The sequence below is a fragment of the Coffea arabica genome, chromosome 4c (genome assembly GCF_036785885.1).
Source record: "Coffea arabica cultivar ET-39 chromosome 4c, Coffea Arabica ET-39 HiFi, whole genome shotgun sequence".
In the NCBI taxonomy this organism is placed as follows: Eukaryota; Viridiplantae; Streptophyta; class Magnoliopsida; order Gentianales; family Rubiaceae; genus Coffea; species Coffea arabica.
In genome coordinates, this window is record NC_092316.1 from 11,229,862 (window position 1) to 11,251,425 (window position 21,564).

The 21,564-nt window shown below is 35.2% G+C and overlaps 2 protein-coding genes across 4 annotated transcripts; both read left to right on the top strand.

Annotated features, from left to right (window-relative positions):
• The first annotated feature begins 4,670 nt into the window (after positions 1-4,670).
• On the top strand, positions 4,671-13,805 carry LOC113739872 (diamine oxidase [copper-containing] 1, peroxisomal). Of its 3 annotated transcripts, XM_027267269.2 has the most exons (13): positions 5,175-5,204; positions 6,655-6,764; positions 6,891-7,029; positions 7,116-7,196; positions 8,265-8,377; positions 8,464-8,794; positions 8,887-9,102; positions 9,203-9,439; positions 10,182-10,367; positions 10,600-10,740; positions 11,437-11,705; positions 12,157-12,238; positions 13,303-13,805. In XM_027267269.2, the coding sequence occupies exons 3-13, from the start codon at positions 6,898-6,900 to the stop codon at positions 13,435-13,437; spliced, it is 1,923 nt and encodes a 640-aa protein (XP_027123070.1). In that variant the 5' UTR covers positions 5,175-5,204; positions 6,655-6,764; positions 6,891-6,897; the 3' UTR covers positions 13,438-13,805. The 3 variants fall into 3 exon arrangements, with proteins under 3 accessions (XP_027123066.1, XP_027123067.1, XP_027123070.1); XM_027267265.2 differs by having other exon boundaries at positions 4,671-5,204; positions 6,891-7,196; XM_027267266.2 differs by lacking the exon at positions 12,157-12,238 and having other exon boundaries at positions 4,671-5,204; positions 6,891-7,196.
• Positions 13,806-18,568: 4,763 nt separating this feature from the next.
• LOC113738957 (uncharacterized) lies at positions 18,569-20,368 on the top strand. The gene has a single exon (XM_027266218.1). The coding sequence runs from the start codon at positions 18,569-18,571 to the stop codon at positions 20,366-20,368; it is 1,800 nt and encodes a 599-aa protein (XP_027122019.1).
• The last annotated feature ends 1,196 nt before the right edge of the window (positions 20,369-21,564 follow it).

A 21,564-nucleotide genomic window follows, 5' to 3' on the forward strand; every position in this document is an offset into this window, starting at 1 on the left:
CACCTATACTAAAAATCTCTTGTGCAATTTATGTAGACGTAGACAGATATCTTGTGACCTTACAAGCAAAAAGTTCCGTGACACCTTGTATCTGTCTGCAGAGGGTTCAATAATTGAGATGGAATCCAAGAACATGTGGTCACAAATCAAGGAATCTCATTTGTTGGATTTGGATAAATACAAAAACCCAAGTACACAACAAGGACCGTCCTGGAATGGTACTTGCAAGTTGTCATACTTTTTTCTCGGTGCAATTATTTTAGAGATAATTGCAGAAACCTCCCCTAAGGTTTCTGATATTTGCACTAACCTCCCCTATAGTTTGAAAAATTATACTGACCTTCCCTAAAGTTATTAATTCTTTGCAAATTCAGTCCAAATGATTAAAATATTGTTTTAGGGAGTGAAATTAGAATTTTTTACCAAATTTGTCCTTTGTACTACATGTTCAACGAATGACAAAGTACTACAAATCAATTAACAATTAATAAACTTTAAGAAGTGTAGTTTATAGGCAAATACACATTACCTATTTAAAGTACCGGCTTTTTATGGGTATTTTAATTTCAAACATTTAATTTAATACAAATATTTACGCTCAAATACAGATTTATATTTGTTTTCAAATATTTAATTTTTGTTAAATACAAAAACTACCAATCTCTTTTCCATAAAAATATTAATATAACACTTTTTCAATTTTAGTTACAAACATTTATGTATTTAACATAAATTAAATGATTCAGAATAAAATGGCCATAAAGAGCCAATACTTTACTCATGTAATAGATGAAAGTCATAAAGAATTAATACTTTATGGGCCATTTCTTTTTTTTTAATATTTCATTTATATTAAATAAATAACCTACCGATTTTCTTTTTGCAAGAATATTATTGTAACACTTTTTGAATTTTACTTACAAACATTGATATATTTATCATAAATTAAATGTTTGAAAGTAAAATACCCGTAAAAAATTGGTACTTTAAATGAGTAATACGTGTTTGCCCATAAAGAACCTGTAACTATTTAAAGTACCGGTTCTTTACAGGTATTTTACTTTCAAACATTTAATTTAATACAAATATTTATGCTCAAATACAGATTTGTATTTACTTTCAAATATTTAATTTTTGTTAGATACAAAACCTATCAATCTCTCTTCTATAAAAATATTAATATAACACTTTTTCAATTTTAGTTACAAACATTTATATATTTAACATAAATTAAATGAATAAAATGCACATAAAGAGCGAATACTTTACTCATGTAATGGATGAAAGCCATAAAAAATTAATACTTTATGGGTCGTTTCTTTTTTAAAAAAAATATTTAATTTATATTAAATAAATAACCTATCAATTTTCTTTTTGCAAGAATATTACTTTAACACTTTTTGAATTTTACTTACAAATATTGATATATTTATCATAAATTAAATATTTGAAAGTAAAATGCTCGTAAAGAACTGATATTTTAAATGAATAATGCGTGTTTGTCCATAAATTATACTCCTTAAAATTTATTAATTATTAATTGATTTATAGTATTTTGTCATTCATTGGATATGTAGCACAAACGGCAAATCTGGTACAAAATTCTAGTTTCACTCCCTAAAATAATATTTTAATCATTTGAATTAAATTTGCAAAGGATTAGTAACCTCAGGGGAGGTCAGTGTAATTTTTCAAACTACAGGGGAGGTCAGTGCAAATGTCAGAAACCTCAGGGGAGGTTTCTGCAATTATCCCATTATTTTATGTGTATGCCTACACAGTATTGATTCAGCATTAACAATTTTGTTAGTAAACAAGAATATATTGGATTTGATTCAGGAATAAACTGGCATCTAGGAGACAAATGTTGCTGAGTTGGATTGTCTTGGATTACACGGGTCTAAGGATATATATACTGCCAATTGAAACATAGAAACTTGGAAAGGTATTTTTGTATTAAGGGGTGGTCAGATCTTCACATGTTTCTTATTAAATAAATTACTGGTGAACTTATCAACTCAACTTGACGGTGTAAAGAATTCATGAGAAGAAACACCCAGACATTCTTGTTGAAAGCTGGATTCCATGATTTTTGTTAGTGAATTAATTATAGCAGTATAACGGAGGAGAGTCTGCATTATTGAGGCGCTTTATTTAAAATGACCCGTGCCTTGACAAATTTTAAAATTTGATATTAAATGTCACGACGCCTCGGTTTTGAAGATGTAATTGTCCTACTTTTTTCACTGAAATCGACAAACTTAACATTTAAACTAATCCCGCAGGATAACCCTAAAAACGTTAACTTTTGGAGCCTCCTATGAAACATAATTATCCTACTCAAGATAATATATATATATATATATATATATATATATATATATATATATACACGTAGTTGTGCTGCTCAAGCTGGTTTTTTTTTTTTTTTTTTATCTTTGATTTGCACCGTCAGCAGAAAGGAAACCTCTCCTACACCTTATGTTTTGTGCATAGGAATTTTTGAGCAACGAATAGTGAACTAATCCTAGAATAGAATTTTTCCTTTTCCAACACCCCTTCTTGTAATAGAATAGGATTTCAAAAAGAAAAAGAGGAATTTTAATTTAGAAAAAAATACATATTCATAGACAATGTACAATAGGTTTTGTTTAATGATGATGCATGATGCAAATTGTAACTTATGTACAAAATGGTAAGAGATTTATTAATGCATATCCACAATCAAAGTCAAATTTATATTGAAATGATTAAAATTTCCATGACTCTTTCATTTAAAATTATAAAAGCAATATAACTCCCACAATTCATCTTTTTATTTTTAAGCACCAAAAATTTACTAACAAATACTTCAAAGTTTATACCTTGTAATTAAACAAAAAAAAAAGTGCTTATATCAAATATTGCTAAATTTAAGGAGATTCTACTAATACTTGTCTCAAAAGAGGAATTAAGTTGATTTGCAAGGAAATAACTAGGTAATTAACCTCCCACTTGCAAAAAAAAAAAGGATAATTAACCTCTATTTTAGTAAAGACATTAAGCTTGTGTGAGTTCACAAAAACTCAAAGGGAGTACAGGAGTGCACATTTTTTTTTTATCTTGGTGGATTTTTCTCCCTTTAATCCTTTATAGTTGAACCCTTCCATAATATAGATAAAAATAGGAGTAGTGTGTGGAGCAACTGTGCATGGCTATTATGAGGAAATCCTTTACGAGGGAGATATATTAGTTACATTTATATATAAAAAATCGAGATATGATAATATAACGCAGGGTCTTTCAAAAGTCGAATAAATATTAGAAGTGCGTTCGATTGATTCAATATTGATGAATATACGAAAGAGGATTGAGGGTTGGAACAAATGTATAACAATAATAATTCTTGGAACTCCTTGGGAATTCTTGATTAGCGCTGAACTAACTATACTGCAAAGTCAAATCTCTTTGATAAGCTTACAATTCCAATCATTCATGTATTTTGTCAAGCTTACAATTAAAAATCTAAAATCATTATGTACCCTGACCAAAAGGCACATAAGACAAGCACACACAACAAGGGGTATGGGTCCACTGTAAGAGTTTGACATCTCTACACCTATTTCACCTACACCTTCAAGGTACAAATATTTAGCCTTCAGATGCAAGTATGTTTAGTTTATTTGATTAGACTATCGTATGTTTTTTCAATCACTATTTTTTTTTGTGTCTTGTAGGAAATGGATCTCACAGATTATTCCTAATCCTCCATAATTTGTTGGCAACAAGGTTCAAATCAGGAACCTAAAATTCCATCTTCAGCAACATCAACCACTAGACAACCCTCGGAGGGCTTTCAATTACTATTTTATCTTTTCAAATCTCAATTGCTTTTTTTTTTTAATTTTAAATTCGAGACCTCGCATTTATACCTTTTCCTCAAGTACCATCAAAATCTATTCATTTTCTTAATCACATATTTATTTCACATATATTATATCATAAAAAATTTTACCGTATGCCTTGAAAAAATTAATCCAAATGACCTTTTATCCTGCACCCATTTGTGATATCAAACTATATGAGTTCCAAGTCGGAGGAAACGTAGCTAACCCAACCATCTAATCCTTAGAGACGGTAGTCATAACCAAAACTTTTGTCCTTATCAGAAGTCCTAATCTATCTTTTTCTGTTTTTGTTTGATATGGTTGATTAGTTTCAAATCTTAATCAGGATTGCAATTTTTTAATGCTATTTGTCATTTCTTTCGTTTTGCACAAGAATTCAGAAATCTTTGAAAAAGAAAAAAGGCTGTGGAGTTTATATGCAAGATAAAAAAATCAATCAAAAAAAAAAAATCAATCCAAACCCCTCAATGCAAAACAATCCAAAAAACAGTTCCCAACAGTAATGTCCAAAAGTTTAGTCCTTATCACCTAAATATCAACAAATATTTTGCTGTAAAACTCCACTTAGCTACTGCATGTATTAGCAAAGCAGATTGTCCTATCAGTCATTACGCCGTTCGCTTATCTCACCGGCCTCCGATAAGACCCCGTAAATTTTTACTCTAAAAACATAATCTATAAAAAACCCCATAATCTCCTAATTGATTTTCAAAAAAGCCCTTCCCCCCGCCCTCACGTGTCCCTACCCTCTTTATTTCATCTTTTCTCTCTTATAAATACACCGTCCGCTTTCTCTCTCCAAGTGTATCACTGGCCTGCGGGAACTCTCTCTCTCTCTCTCTCTCTCTCACACACAAAACACGCACTAAAGCACGCATTGTTGATCAGAGCGGAAAAGCCCTAGGTGTTGGAGCATTTTGAGTTTTTTTTTTATTCCGTCAAATCACACACACTCACTCACAGACACAGAGGTATATCGGCTGAGGAAGCGGTGGCGGTGGTGGTGGCGTCGGCGGTGGAAATTTTGGTAAGGAGAGGAGGAGGTGCTGTATGTCAGTAGATTATTGTTATAGACATTTTTGCGGTGGATTTGGATTGGGAGAGTTAGCGAATCAGTTACAATGGCCGCAGTTACGCAAAAGGCGACGCCTCCGTCTCCGACTTCCTCCGTGGCCGCCGGTGCTTCCTCCGTCCTCGTTCGCCGGGAGGCCGCAGCCGTAGCCTCGGCGTTGCAGGACTGGAATGATGATCATACGGGGAAGAAACAGGTGGCATCTGTGGTTCGCTCTGAGCCGGCGTCAAATGCCTCCAACAAAGGTAAATACAGCCGACAAAGATTATATGCGTGCATATATATACGTCATCTTTTAATATTTGTGGATGTATCTGGGTGTATACGTATTTATACATATATTCAAGTTGTACGACAAGGATGACGCGATTGATTTTACGCTTAGATCTTTAATCCCGTGGCAGTGAAGTTGAAATGTCAATTTCTACTTTTTGTTAATCATTCAATTGGTTGCATGAATGATTTGTGCATCAAATGAGTGGAGAACTTTATTGGTTAGTGATTCGTAGTAAAGCACCAGGCAAAATGTTTTCTTTAGTTGAATTGTCTCCCTGCAGTTTCGTTAGCTCTGGGTTTTCCAGTGATAATTTCATAAACTGCAACAATTTTTCAAAAGTTTGAAGATTCTAGATCAAGACTTCGTAAATAGAACTTGTTTATATGAATCAGGAGTCACCGGTGGATTCTAAGTGAATATTTTAAAATTTTTCAGAAACAGTGGTAGAGAAACTGGGGCTATCGAAGTTTGAATTTAAAGTTTCTGCCTTGTAATACACCTTTATTTGATTTGGCCATGATTATTGTTCTTATGCATGGTATAATATTCATTTTTGAACTAATATATGTTTATCTGATTTATTAATTGTGTCTAATTTGTGTGCTCTTGTGTCCTTTTTCCTTTTCCTTTTCCTTTTTACTGGCAGGATGAACTACAAAACCAGTAGGTGTAGTCTCTCTATGGTCTTGTTGTGTACAGTAATGCAACAAAGTATTTGAAGTTTCATTTAACACATTGATATAGAAAAAAGCACCCAAGACACAAATTGAGCCAGCAATTTATTGAACTATGCTGAAATAATTTACTATTAGCTGTATTGAGAAATAAATTTGTATACATGTCATACTTCAATGACCACTCTATAGTTGGGTTTAATTAAAACTTTCCTTGGGATCTGTGCCGTGTGGGGGGGGGGCTGGCAAGGGATGTTCAAGACACTCTAGTTGTTTGTCAGTTTTTGTTAACTCACTAAATTGGAGAAAAGTTTTTGAAATTTGAGGCGTCTAAAGGATGGACCTTGGCTTGAGATTGCAAGTGTGCTATTGGCATTATGTTGCCAAAGTCCTGTAGAAAATAGTGAATACTAGAGTTGATTTATGGTTAGTTTGGTTGTTAATTGGTCCTATTGAGACTATTATTTGTTCTGTGACTTCTGAAAGCTTTTTACATATTTTTGCCAAGATTTTGGTGCTCAAAGTTTCAGCTATTCATGTTGTACTTGGGAGAGTTAGCATGCTGTTGGGGGTGCCAGATGCTAATTAACCAACTCATAGGATTGTTGGCTCAATGTGCAAAACCCTTGTTCTGTCTTTGCTGCCCAGGATTTTGAATTTGGATGTTCTACAGTCTTCCCTGGATATACTGTTCTTAACTATCTTGTCCTATGCTGTAATTTCATTAATGATGTGCGTGTGCAGGGATTCAGCTTTTGCAAAGGGCTCAAACCTGCCATCCTTTGGATCCTTTAGCTGCTGCAGAGATCTCTGTGGCTGTAGCAACCGTCCGTGCTGCTGGTGCAACCCCTGAGGTGCTCAGAGAATCTTATAGTTCTCTCTTTATTACCTTTTTTGGATTCTCCTGTTTGAATTTCCTTTGTAGCTAGTATCACAACTTATTTTCTATGTCATTTAGTTATTGTTCGAGTTGATTTCAGGTTAGAGATGGTATGCGATTTATTGAAGTTGTGCTGTTGGAACCAGAAAAAAATGTTGTTGCACTGGCAGATGCATATTTCTTCCCCCCTTTCCAGCCATCATTACTTCCCAGAACCAAAGGAGGGCCTGCAATTCCCAGTAAGCTCCCACCAAGGCGGGCTAGACTTGTTGTCTACAATAAAAAATCTAATGACACAAGTTTATGGATTGTTCAGCTCACTGAGGTACATGCAACAACTCGAGGTGGACACCATAGGGGAAAGGTCATCTCTTCAGCAGTTGTCCCAGATGTTCAGCCACCAATGGTATAACCTTAATTTTGCATGTGATGTTATATGGTCTTCATCATGTGTTGCTGTTTGAACAACTATCAAATGAATTACTATCAGCGAAGAACATATTATGTGAAAGTATAAATGCTTTCAGTTTTGTTTCTTTATTGTGCCTTTTGATTAGTACATCCTATGAGTTAATATATAGGAAATTAAAAAAAAACAATTGAAATGTTATTATTCATGGAAGAATAATATAAAAAGCTGAACCTTAGGATGAAGCTAACCCTTATGGCAACTGTGTCATTGATATCTTTACCTAAATGAGACATTTGTTGTGTTAGTTAAGCGTAATTTGGCTGTATAGTTCAGTCTTTGAGTTGTATACAGCATGAACTGAACATCTTACATTTTAGTATACTGAATGAGTTATATGGGTGCTAAATGTTGAATGGAACTTGATATTTGTAATTCAGCAGCATCTAAACAAAACCATGTGCGGAATTGATGCTAGAAATGCATCATGAACATAAAGCAAAAATCTTTCAGCAATTGTCATATTATAGATTAGCTTTGACTTATGTTTTTGTTAGTTTATTTTATGTTTCGAAAGTCGGGGATCATTACATGGGAATCTAAATGTGAAAAGAGACCATCTGAAATGAGCCTGAAAGCTTTTGCTCTGTTAAATTTGTGCACTATGCTTCAGTTTGGACATTGAAATGATTACACGCATTGCATAGAATGATATTATTCCATCTTTTATGGATTATATGCATTGTGACATATTTCCGAAACCTTTGGTAAGTGATTTTGTCTTTTGAATGTTGTAACTCCTTTGTTGTGTTGCTTTTGTGGCCAACTTCCATACACTTCTGAGATGATTAAATTAAATGGACAGATGCAATTTAACGTTAGTTTTAAGCTTAGAGGTCACACAATATGAAAAGAAAATTGTTGTGTTTCAGTACATCCTAAACGCTTGATTCTGTTGAATTTAAATATTGAAGCATTTAAGGTAGGGATGAGTTTGCTTGAAATCTTATTAAAATTTCATAAGGAAAATGTCTGCTTGTTTAATTTGTTTTGTTAACTCTATAGGATGCAGTGGAATATGCTGAATGCGAAGCTGTTGTAAAAGATTATCCTCCATTTGTGGAAGCAATGAAGAAGAGGGGGATTGATGATATGGATCTTGTGATGGTCGATGCTTGGTTAGTTAAATATCTACATAAATGTTTTTTTTGGGCAACAATCTGGAAAGTTTACCTCTTAAATTTCTTGAATATGCTTTCTCCAGGTGTGTTGGTTATCACAGTGAAGCTGATGCTCCTGGACGCAGACTTGCAAAACCGCTAATATTTTGTAGAACGGAGAGTGACTGTCCAATGGAAAATGGTTATGCACGACCTGTTGAAGGAATTCATGTACTTGTTGATATGCAAAATATGGTGGTCGTTGAATTTGAAGACCGTAAACTTGTTCCCTTACCTCCTGCTGATCCACTAAGGAATTATACTCCTGGTGAGACAAGAGGAGGAGTTGACCGGAGTGATGTGAAACCCCTACATATCAATCAGCCCGAGGGTCCAAGTTTTCGCGTAAATGGACACTATGTAGAATGGCAAAAGGTATTTCTTGTATTTACTATATTCTTGGGTCTGAAATTGATTTTGCTTCACCTGGATGTGATAATAGCATGATATCTTGTTTCAATGTGCAGTGGAACTTTCGTGTTGGTTTCACTCCTAGAGAGGGGTTAGTTATACATTCTGTTGCATATGTTGATGGTAGTCGTGGTAGAAGACCCATAGCCCATAGGTTGAGTTTTGTGGAGATGGTTGTGCCATATGGGGATCCAAATGATCCACATTACAGAAAGAATGCATTTGATGCTGGGGAAGATGGCCTTGGGAAAAATGCTCATTCTCTGAAAAAGGTTTGGAGAACTTTTCTGCCTTTTTCACCTTATTAAAAGATCTGATGTTAGATCTTCTTCGTATTAAATGCTAATCCATGACAATATTTTTGTACTTCAGGGATGTGATTGCTTAGGATTTATTAAGTACTTCGATGCCCATTTTACAAATTTCACTGGAGGTGTGGAAACCATTGAAAATTGTGTTTGCTTGCATGAAGAAGATCATGGGATCTTATGGAAGCATCAGGATTGGAGAACCGGACTGGCAGAAGTTCGAAGATCTAGACGTCTCACAGTTTCTTTTATTTGCACAGTAGCTAATTATGAGTATGGATTTTATTGGCATTTTTATCAGGTAAGAGCATTGCGTCCATTATGAGGGTCTGACATATTGTGTAGTGTTTGAATTCGTAGAAGTTAATATCAGAAATAGTGGGTCTGAATTTGTGATAAACACGAAGCCAATCCAATCTATTCTTCGTGAAAGAAAATCCACGACTTCATTGGGGCTGAAAATGTATTCCTATCCTGAGTTTGTGAAGGAGAAGACACTGGACAGTAGTCGTAGGTAAATTTAGAGGCCTATTCACTCACAATTTGAGAGAAAGAGATGAAGATGGAGCAAAAAAGAGAACTGCATTGATGATAGAAAGATTTAGAGATTAATAGTATACAAAAGCAAGGAGATATTTAGGGATTCCCAGAAAAAGGAGTACTTTGTTGTGGACATGCATTGAGAGAGGAAGGCCTAGGGCGGGGTTGGAGGGTGGTCATTAAGGTCTAAACAAGATATCTGCTCTCACAGTTATAATTTTCAGCTGATGCTTTGGTGGGAAATGATTCTATACTTACATGAGTTTCTCAGCCCAAAGCAATCTTGGCTTCTTTGACTGACTGGCGATTGTGATTTGGTCTCTGATGTATGAGTAATTTGAATATGCTCTAAGTGCTGCTTGATGCATGAAGATTTATTGGCTTGCAGCTGCTTGCTCTTTCATTAGCTGGACCACTATCTCTTATTTTGCAATGCTTTTTTGTTATATGTCTAAATGATGGTCCTTCTTTTTGCTTCATTGGGCTGTTTTTTGTGGCTGCAGGATGGAAAAATTGAAGCAGAAGTTAAACTCACTGGAATTCTTAGTTTAGGAGCACTGCAACCAGGAGAATCTCGAAAATATGGCACAACAATTGCTCCAGGTTTGTATGCTCCTGTTCATCAACACTTTTTTGTTGCTCGCATGGATATGGCAGTTGACTGCAAGCCTGGAGAAGCCCACAATCAGGTATTAGTTGGAGAAAGACAGAACTTTGATTAACTTTTGAGAACTTACATGGTTGCGTGGCCCATTTGCTCCTGACTTGTTTCACTCTTTTTGGTTAGGTGAAGTTTTAATTTGATTAAAACCCAATTAAAGTTTCACCCTGACGCTGGAAGGTGATCCATGAGTATATGTGCCAGCCATTTTGCTTGCCTAGATCATGATCCACTTTGACAATTTTCATCTTTCTATTTAGGTTGTTGAAGTAAATGTCAGAGTTGAAGAACCTGGGAAAGATAATGTGCACAACAATGCATTTTATGCTGAAGAAACTTTACTCAGATCTGAACTAGAAGCAATGCGAGATATTGATCCTTTCTCTGCCCGCCATTGGATTGTAAGTGTCTAAGCCTGTTTGTGCCTTTTAAACAGCATTTTAAAGGAAGTCATCTTAAAAATATTTAGACATATGATAAACCTTAAACATTTAGAAAAAATGGTTATTCTTGTTGGATTATTTTTTTCTGGGTTTTGGGGGGGGATTGGGGGTGAGGCAGCTGTTCCGCTGTGGAAATTATTCCTGCCATTGCTTTTACCAGCATAGTCATGTGTGTCTTCCAATAGCTATGGCTTCATTTTTCTTGTGCTTTTTGTTTAGAGTGTGATCTTTTGAGTGCTAACTGCAATTATGGCTTTCTGGGCAGTTTATGATGTTTTTAATGGTTTGGCTGAGCTTTTTATTCAAGTAATTGGTTTAGTGAGTTTTTATTCATGTAATTGCTCTCTTTATTTGGTTCCAGATATTTTGGCATTTGGATAGTATGATATCACTGATTTGATTGTGATGTAACTAACTAGTCTTCATAAGACAATTTATCCTCCTCTTTTTCATGAGTCCAAATAAAGACACGCCTTCAAACTGTCTTTCTAGCAAACCAACTTCGGTACCCTAAAACGCTCCTTTTTCCTGTCCTTCCTGAAAAGAAATGAGTCAAATGTAGGATAGCTATTATGAATACTTTCTTTATCCTTTTGAAGCTAGGCACAAAAAGATTTGTTGTTCACTAGTTTGTATTATATCCCCATATTGTAGATCAGGAACACGAGAACAGTGAATAGGACTGGGCAACTCACTGGTTACAAATTAGTACCTGGTTCAAACTGTCTGCCAATGGCTGGTCCTGAGGCTAAATTCCTGAGAAGAGCTGCATTTTTGAAGCACAATCTATGGGTTACACAATATGCACGTGGAGAGGACTTTCCTGGAGGAGAGTTTCCTAATCAGAACCCACGTGTTGGTGAGGGATTGGATTCATGGGTTAAGCAAAATCGTTCTCTTGAAGAAACTGATATTGTTCTGTGGTTAGTGTTTCTTATACTTTTGAAGAACTTGGGATAGTAGACTTTTTTTTATTATGAGGACCATCCTACAATATCTGTTGATAGCTTTATTATTGTGTTTTCATTGAGATAACGGAATTTTCTTCTACTTGTTGAGATAAAATGCAGTGTAAATGAAGTGATTTATTGCTTCCACCTTTACAAATTGTTGATTTGGATAGACAATGTCATTTCAGAGTTCTGAGACTCTCCTTTTTCTTAGAATAGGGAATTTGTTGTCTTTTATAGGTGCTTATTTATAATGCTTTATAGTAGATATTGTGTGTGTGTGTGTGTATTTAATTAAAAGAGTGAATGGAAGTGTTTGATATTGGCTCAAGGAATTAATCAGATGTACAGTGGGATTGGTTTTAGCTTTTGAATTCGATACTTCTTTGGTGAATTCAGCACTTAAACTACTGTGTTCTTGCAGGTACGTTTTTGGTATCACACATGTTCCACGTTTGGAAGATTGGCCTGTTATGCCTGTCGAGCGTATTGGTTTTTTGCTTCAGGTTTGCTTTCTGAATATGCTTTTTGGTTTTTTTTTTTTCCTTTTTTTTGTAGGATATTTTATTAATCTATGAGACTCTTATGGCATCTTTAACTTTTTGCTAACTGTCATCATGGTCCACATCCATAATATCATAATGATAAACTTGTACGGTTTTTCAGTTACTATGACGAGAAAATACACTCCAGGACATTCTTCCTACATTAGAAACTAGATTCTAGATTAATCACAGTTTTCATGCTACAATCAATTAGCGCATCCAGGGGCCTGCCGCCCAGCTCAGATGGAGAGGCCTAGCCTGATCTGAGAAGTGCTAAATCTGATAGCTAACAAAACATCTTAATATGATTTACAAACTAAGGCACTACAGTCTGGAGATTTGTGCTGTCTTCTTTATGTTGCAGAGTAGATAATCCTTTGCACTTGCTAAACAAAATGGTGGGTTTAGGATATTACATTCTTCAGGATAAATTGTTCCATATTTCTCATCTTCTTGGCATATATAGGTATGTAAATAGTCATGAAATGTGAAGGAAATTCCAAACAGGTCTATAGGATGGAATAAAAAGCTGTGTGACTAAATTTCATAGACCAGTCTGCACATGTTCTCTCTCTCTCTCTCTCTCTCTGTGCTGATTCTGAGTTTTGATTTTCACTCTACTATAGTCCTTTCTCATTAAAGAGAAAAGCTCATGCTCTAATAGTACTCTTTTTTCTTTTCCATTTCTTTGATTGTACTTTCAATGTTCGTTTTAGAATTTATAGTGCCTTTGCAACAAAAGAGGAATTTCAGAATATGCTTATCATAAGTTGTGTATGAAAATAATTTGCAGTAGTTTAAGCCTTTTATTGATATCTGCTTGTCTGTAGAGCATTTTAAGGTAAAGATGTTAAGAAACTATATAAGAGGTTTGTGATGTCTTTGTTTACATCACATGGTAAAATATTCTTTTAATCTATGAACAACTTTCCTGATGACAAAATATCTGCTCAGTCATCTCATTCTATACCTTTATATATAGAAGCATGCTCTAAACCAAGAAACACTGCTCGTTTTATATGCAGCCACACGGGTTTTTTAACTGCTCTCCTGCGGTCGATGTTCCACCTGGTGCATGCGAGATGGATGGCAAAGATAACGATGTCAAAGAGAGCAGCCTAGCAAAGCCAATCCCAACTGGTCTAGTGGCCAAACTCTGAGGAATACTTCTTTCTGTATGAAACAGTTCCTCATGGCTATGCTGCAGAGTGACAGTCCTGTCCTGTCACTCCTCGCTTAGAAGCTATTGTTTGGAATACAGTTAAGTTTTCGCTATGGTTTTAAGTACTGCTGAACGCAATGGATTGTGTACTGTTTTCTTGAGATTCTGAGCCAAAAAACTGCTGTTTACCTTTCGCTAGTTTCCTTGGCCTGCTTGGTTTGTCGTTGTTGCATAGGAATTTGCAGGTTGTGCTGTGAAGTCCAAGAGTTTGAATTTTATTTAAACCAGGATATTATTTTCCTGTCTTCGTACTGTGGAGATTTGAATGATTTAAAGAGTTGGAATCCTGTGTGATTTTGTTTTTAAGCGTTCTATATGAAGTCTGACTACTCCAGATCCTTTCCCAACTCAGAATTCAATGGCAGTATCGCGTCGACTACGTAGTTAGGTATCAGCTTGGGTAGTTGGTGCATATATTTCAAACGGCTTCTGAGGTTTTAGCAATGAATAAAATGCTTGCTTGACAATAAATATTTGGTTCTATATCTTTACCAAATTCAAAGAATCTAGATGAAAGTTGAAAATTCGTATCCGAAGCTATTTCACGTGATACCGTACCCTTGTGCCCTGCGTGTTTTGTAATCTATATTCTCTCTTTTTGCACTTAGTCTTGATGCATCTCTTTCCAATAAACGCAAAGTGGAAGAAATCTAAACCTATTCCTCAATCCCACCCAAAAGGTAATTGCTACCTATTCCTTAATCCCACCCAAAAGGCAATTGCTGACTTCTGGGGATGATCAAGGGACTTAAATCTCACTCACTCAACCCTGGCTGGACCGATGCACCCAAAAGTCTTGATGTATCTCACGCTTTGCAATTTGTTCTATTGGTAAAATGACATTTTCAGCAGTTTTCAACGGGTTGTAGTGAAGCACATTGTATTAAGTTAATGATCAACTTGTCTGGACATTGCTCTTTTGCAAGGGTCGATTTCGGCCGCCCCACAAAAATTTTTAAATACCTTTGCTGTCTACTGTAGATTTTGACACCCCCACCCCCACCCCCCCCAACAAACATTCCCCACAAAAAAAATCAGAGTATCATAATTCTTGCACCTTCAAAAATATTTCATGTTTATCACTTTTCCCCTTCCTCTACAATTGCAAACCTTTTTTTTTTTTTTTGAATTAACTAGTCTGTGAGATAAATATGGGTGAAAGGAGGATAGGGAACTAAGAACATAGTTACTAGGTAAGGTAAATCTTCTAAAGATTTTACTAAGAAAAAAGTAATAAGAAATAGCGGAAGAAAGTAATGGTTGAGATGTGCGATAGAGAGAAAAAAATTGCACGTGAGGGTCTGTTTGGATTGTGAATTATTAGAGATATTTTTACTGTAGTACTTTTTGTGATGTGATGTATGTGAGATAAAAAGATAATTGGGAAGGTAAACAGTTGTATTGAAAATTGTAATGATGATGTAAGCAAATAAATTTGGGGAAATAAAACCCAATCCAAACAAACTTAGTACTCTTAGAATCTAACTTTTTACGTGAATTTTTTCTTGGGAACATTTTCATTGATCCAAATTTACCCCTCATGTTATAATCTTGAGTAACTTTTTTGCTGAATAGATTCTTTTTCGAGCAAATCAAGTGAAAATACATTAAACTATGTTTGGTATATAAAGTTGCAGCATTATTATTCTTGTAACGCAGATGAATGAGTTATTATTATTATATAAAGTTGAATGAGTTATTTTTTTCTAACGATATTGACACACGTTGTCATGCTATTATTATATTTTTAAATAAGGACATGTGAAGGCGTATGTATTTGTTAGAATTAATTTTACAAAAAAAAAATTTCATGCTTTCTTTTTTCAGTTAATTTTTAACTTAGGACTGTCTTATTTTTGGGCTAATGTTTCGAATTAGCAATGCTAAACAGAAACACTATCATGTTGAATCTATATTTGCCATATATTTAATTCTTATATTTTAAATGGGCCGAGCCATGCCTTGCACAGCGTGGTTTTCCTAGTTGTTGTGTATAACAAAAGAGCTAAATTGTGTTGACTGGAATTATCGTTGAAGTGAAGGTGGTCAATGTTTTGATAGAGAGGTCGTTATAATTGGGGCCTATTCTTGTGGCAAGTTTGACAACTTCGCATACTTTCTTCGCCATTTTCCAAAGCCTTTCTTTGTCCCTTCGTCCTCCGTCCAAACTCCAAATTATACCAAGTAAAGAATAGGGGGAAAAAAATATGTTGGAACTTTGTGCGGACTTGCATTTTTCTTTCTTCTTTCGTCCTCTGTTCAAATTTTTTTAGAAAAACAAAACAAAACGTAAAGAATAGGAAAAAGATGCTGACCTTCATGCGGAATTGGTCAAATCTTGTACCAAACTATAGGGGAGATTTTGGCCATGGTTTTGAGTTCAAGAAATCGAAAAATATTTTTCAACTAATGACCAAAACCGTCGCGTTCTTTGACATTGTAGTAAAGTGGAAGTCCTAAAATATACGTGTAGTAATGAATATACTCTAATTTGCTCGGGTATTTACTATTTAGACTAATACATGGTCTAGTTTCTGTTTAATAATCCAGTTTAATACTTAAAGTTAATGGGTTCAGATCTCAAAATCCACAAACGCGTTTGATAACAGAAAATTAAATATTTAAATTAATTAAGTGTCGCTGAAATTTTTAAGAAAATTTACTTCTAAAAATAAGTGAAAAGTTGTTCACTTATCATACATCTACAGCATAAATAGATTAGCCCAACATTTATATTTAGCCCTGGATGGATCGTATTTAGCTCCAATCTAGAAGTTCAAGATTGATTTCTGCAAGCTTAGGCCTGTCAACGTCCGAATTACAGGCTTAAGCAAAGACAGTTTAGACTTTGGATCATATAATTGTCTATTCCCATGGAAATGCACAATCAAAGTTGGGGGAAAAAAATAGTGAAGTTGACCGGTGTCCACCACAAACTCCGAACACCGTTGGTCCCATGGCCCCATAAGTCGTATTATTATATGTCGCTCTTCTTCCATTGGATCATTACTGCATTCATACCCAGAACTTTCCAACATGTTTCCCATACTACAAAAGGATATAGCATTATAGTCTCATTTCCGGGAAAAAAAAAATATCTGCCATCCTTGCAGTTTCGAGCTCCTTTTGGAAACTGTCATCTGCGTTCATTTCATTACCTATTTGATAATCTTTTTTTTTTATTTTTGCTAGTTAATCACCTAAGAGTTCGATATTGTTAGAAAAAAATTTTTTTCGTTGTTATCAGGTCCAAATTTTTCGATACTGAAACATTTATCATGAAACGAAGAAGCAAGATAGCCGACCACTTTTTTTTTATCCCTTTAATTTTTGAAATTATTCTTTGCCTTCTTCGCCAAATCACACAGATGTAGTGGCACAAGAATTGAAGACAATGATCAGTAATTAGAAAGAAAACCCTTTGTATCGCTCGTGATTAGTTGCATTGATCCGCGTGCAACACGGATGCACTAATCTATTTAGATATTGATATATTGGATTTGGTTGTCAATATTTATTACTATTTAGCCGTCTATCTTACAGGCACTCGTTAATATATATATTTTAGGTGTTATATTTTTGAAAATATAAGATTAATTAGGGTTATTAAATAAATATAAAGGAGGGTAGGCAAGATTAAATATGAAAAGTATATAAATATAAGAAAAAAATAATTATTAGTACGTGTGTGTATATATATATATATATATATATATAATAGATTAGATGAAGATTAGGTATGTTAACGAGTGTACTGGCGGCGACACCCACCGGAAAAACCCATCATTTAAATCAATACATAGATGATGCATTACTATTTTATTCCAATGTGTGCTTGTTGCCAGGTTGGTGCTCTATCTATCCATTGGGACAAAAGAGTATCACGGAAAGTGTCACAAATATTTTGTCATATTTCAGATTGAGATGGGTAATAATTCACCTTTTGGTTTGTTTAAATATTTTACCTTTTGTGATAAGCATCAAAAGAAAATTCCCTTATTAACATATCTTTATCCTCCACTTTCAAAAATAAAATAAAATAAAATAAAACTCCGACCACAATCATTCTAATATTAGCTAGGCCAGTCATGCATGAATAAATGAAACTTGACACCTTGTATGATATCACCAGACTTTGCCCTTGTCAAAGATGACTCTCTATGAATAAGTAGTTAATTATTACCAAAAGCAAATTGAATAAGTAGTTAATCTTCTTTCTGCCTAAACTCTTTTTTTTTTTTTTTTTGTTTGAGCTAAAAAAAAAAAAGAAAAAAAACAAAAAGATTTGATTCCAACAAAATCTTCTAGAGGAGTAAATAGTTCTAATGGTATAACCTTTCCACTATTCATTTAAATGCCTTGTTTGGAAAGAAAAATTGCTACGTTTTTCGTGAATATATTTCCCAATCACATTTTTATCTCGTATATATCAAATCACTGCAGTAATTTTTTTACAAAAAATTCAGAAAAATGCAATCCAAACATAACCGATCAATCTTCCAAACTAAAAATAGTTCAAGATTGCATGAAAAATTTCTTCATAGTGTTCAGAGTAGTAAACCCTATTTATCCTGTTAAAGGGAAAAAAAAATGCTTTCCACATGGACCCAAGTGAGGTTTTTTTTTTTTAATAAATTATGGTGCAAATAATGAAACAAAAGTCAGTCTGCTATCCATTCTCCAAAGTCCTGCTTGGTATTTCTGCCCTATTAATCTTATATTAATCCAGTATTAATTAATACTAATAAAATAGGTATTAATTAATATCCTAGTGGAATCTTGACTAAAATTTTTAGCAGTTATTATTTATTATTATTATTGTTATTCTAATTCTCTGCTCCTCCAGGGCTCGAAGCGAGTTCACATTCCCCATGCTCTCACATCGCAAAACACCAAAAGAAACCAAAATTCTTTCTTTCTTCATTTCTTTCTTTCTTCATTTTCTTCAAGAATCCTACTTCTACTACTCTGCCGCACTACACTAACCGAAGCATCCACCTTTATCGAACCCAAATTCTCCCCAAGAAATCGATCCCAACTTTCCCAATTATTCTCATTCATTCATTCCCATGGCTACTGAAGAAGAGGAAATCTCCATCCAAGAGGACCTCTCTCTGAAAATCAAGTTATCCAACAGGCTTGTTTTATCAGCCAAAGAAGCTGAGTCCTTCAAATCTGAATGCTCTGAACTTGCTCTTCACACCACTCAACTGATAGAGCATCTTCTCTCCCTCGCCCGCCGGGACACCACCGCCACCTTCTACGACCGCCCTATTCGCCGAGTGACGGCAGAGCTCTCCAAGATTCTGCCACGGGCCATCAGATTGGCCCGCAGATGTAAGCACAAGAAGTCAGCTAAAAACGTGCTTCGCCATGTTTTCTCTGTCTCCGTTTCAGCTGATATTGAGAAGGTCTCCGCCCAGATTAAGTCTTCCATCGCTGACCTCAAGTGGCTTGTTTCTCTGCATGATTGCACCTCGGGTTCGGTTAATCTTTCTCTTCCTCCTATGGCTTGTAATGATCCTATTCTTGCTTGGGTTTGGTCTTATATTGCTGTTTTACATATGGGTTCGGTGAAAGAAAGGACTGATGCTGCTCAAGAATTGGCTGCAATTGCTTTGATTAATGATAGGAATAAGAAGATTATAATTGAAGAAAATGGGATTGCCCCTTTACTTAAGCTGCTTAAGGAGAGTGTTACTTGTGAATCCCAGATTGCAGCTGCTTCTGCATTGTTTAATTTAGGGAATTCTCCTGAGAGAGTTTGGTTGATAGCCAATGATCATGGGATTTCGATAATCGTGAAGTTGCTTTTAGAGATGCCTCCAATGAGTGTTCAGGTTGTTTTGGTAAATTTAGTTTGGCGGATGGCGGATTTGGATGATGGGGTTAGGGAGGAATTTGGGAGGGAGAATGTAGTTAGGCCATTGGTGGTCCTGTTGGGAATGGATGTTGTTTTGGATGAGTTGGTTAAGAAGGAAGAGCCAAGAAGGACGACGAGCATGCATTCGCTTGTTTTGATGAATAGGCAGATTACTGGGAATGGGAGTAATGGTGTTTATGGTAATAGTAAAAGTTTGAATTATGGAGGGAATAGGTGGGAGAAGGAGAGGGAGAAGGTGGTGGAGTCACCCGAGGTTAAGCTTAAGCTCAAGGAAAGTTGTGCAATGGCGTTGTGGAAATTAGTGAAAGGGAACTTGTCGAATAGTAAGAAGATTATGGAGACCAAAGCATTGCTTGTTTTGGCAAAGATTATTGAGAAGGAGAAGGGAGAATTACAATTTAATTGTTTAATGACAGTGATGGAGTTAGCTGCAGTGGCTGAATGCCACGGAGATTTTAGAAGAATGGCTTTTAAGCCTAATTCGCCTGCTGCAAAAGCTATTTTGGATCAGCTTTTGAGGATGATCATTGAGAATGCTGACACACAGTTGTTGATTCCAGCTATTAAGGCCATAGGATGTTTGGCAAGAACGTTTCCTGCACGAGAGACAAGGATAATTGAGCCTTTGGTTTCACTGCTGGGGAACGTGGATAAAGATGTTGTTAGAGAAGTGGCTATTGCTCTGGTGAAATTTGTGTGTCCAGATAATTTTAATCATGTGGAGCATTCAAAAGCTGTCGTTGAGTTCAATGGGGTGTCAAAGCTAGTGACTTTGGTGAAGACCAATTATGGGAGCCAATTGTATGGGCTTCTGTTGCTGTGCTATCTTGCAATGCATGTTGGAAATAGCAAAGCTTTTGAACAAGTGCAAGTGTTGAGTGTTCTTGATGGGGATGCTCATGATACTCTGGCTCAGTATCCTGATTTGAGTGAACTATTTGCAAAGGCCAGACATCATCTTACTCTGTTTAAATCTGAAGCATGATTGTACCTAAGAATTCGCACCACTAAAAGGGCTATTTTTCTGCGACTATGTATTTCCATGGGAGATTCTAATGTGACATAGTTTGATGAATTGACTAGACTGTGCCTGTACTATATTTGTATATACAATAAGAAGCTGAGGTGAAAGTCATGTGCTCATAATTGTTATGAATCATGGTGTCAATTGCATTGATCAATGTCTTTAGCTGGGATGATTTGTTTGATGGAGAAATTTCTGACTGTGACTTTCATAAAATCTACAGGAATCAGTTCCTGTTACTCTTTCTTTATTCTGCATTATAAGTCTAGCTCTCTCTCTTTCTCTCTCTCTCTCTCTTTCTCTCTCAGTTCCATCATCCAGATATAGACAAATATAGACAATACCTTACAACCGGAAGGCTTACAGTTAGAAGGTGGCAATTCATCGATTATGAACAACATGGTGAGTAGCATTATGTGCTGTAGTTCTCTTGAGTTTTAATCTCTTTTACCCTTCAATTTCTATGTAAGTTCAACTCTGGTAGTTTTTACTTGAAGCTATCATCATGTTATCTTCTAGTGTGCATGCAAGCCAAATTCTAGTAAAGACAACATAGCATGTTTCTTTCTTGAGAAAGGAACCACTAGCCACATAGTATAGAGTACGATAGTTATCTTTAACTGCTGCTTAAGGTACTTTATAGACTATTTCATTTGGCCTGCACAATGATAGATTGGTGCTTGTTGTGAATCTTACCATCATTTTCCTGCTTTTAATCTGATTTTCATCGGGAACTCAACATCCTTAACTGCTTCTTTTACTATTTATAGAAATTCACTTGTAATCTTATTATATTGGTTTTGCTGGATAAATAGTTAACTATCGGTGCCATCTTGTGCTTACATTTTCCTCACGTTGTACACCTCATTCTATTTCTTATAGTATATCAGTCAATTAATCACCTATACAAGAAATGTGTCTCTATATGTCATAGAATGCATGAATCAGAGTCTGATGTTACTGCCCTATTATAGTTTCATAGGTATGCTACTGCTGGAGGTTTTGGTACGTAATGAGTTCCAGGATACTACTCACTCATAATGCAAGGAGTTCTATTTCGATATGTCTAACTTATTATTTTGAGACTCACTATCCTTTATTGATTATGCGTGTATTGGGTCTGTGGGATTGTGGCACCTTTTAGCAGGAGTTTCCAT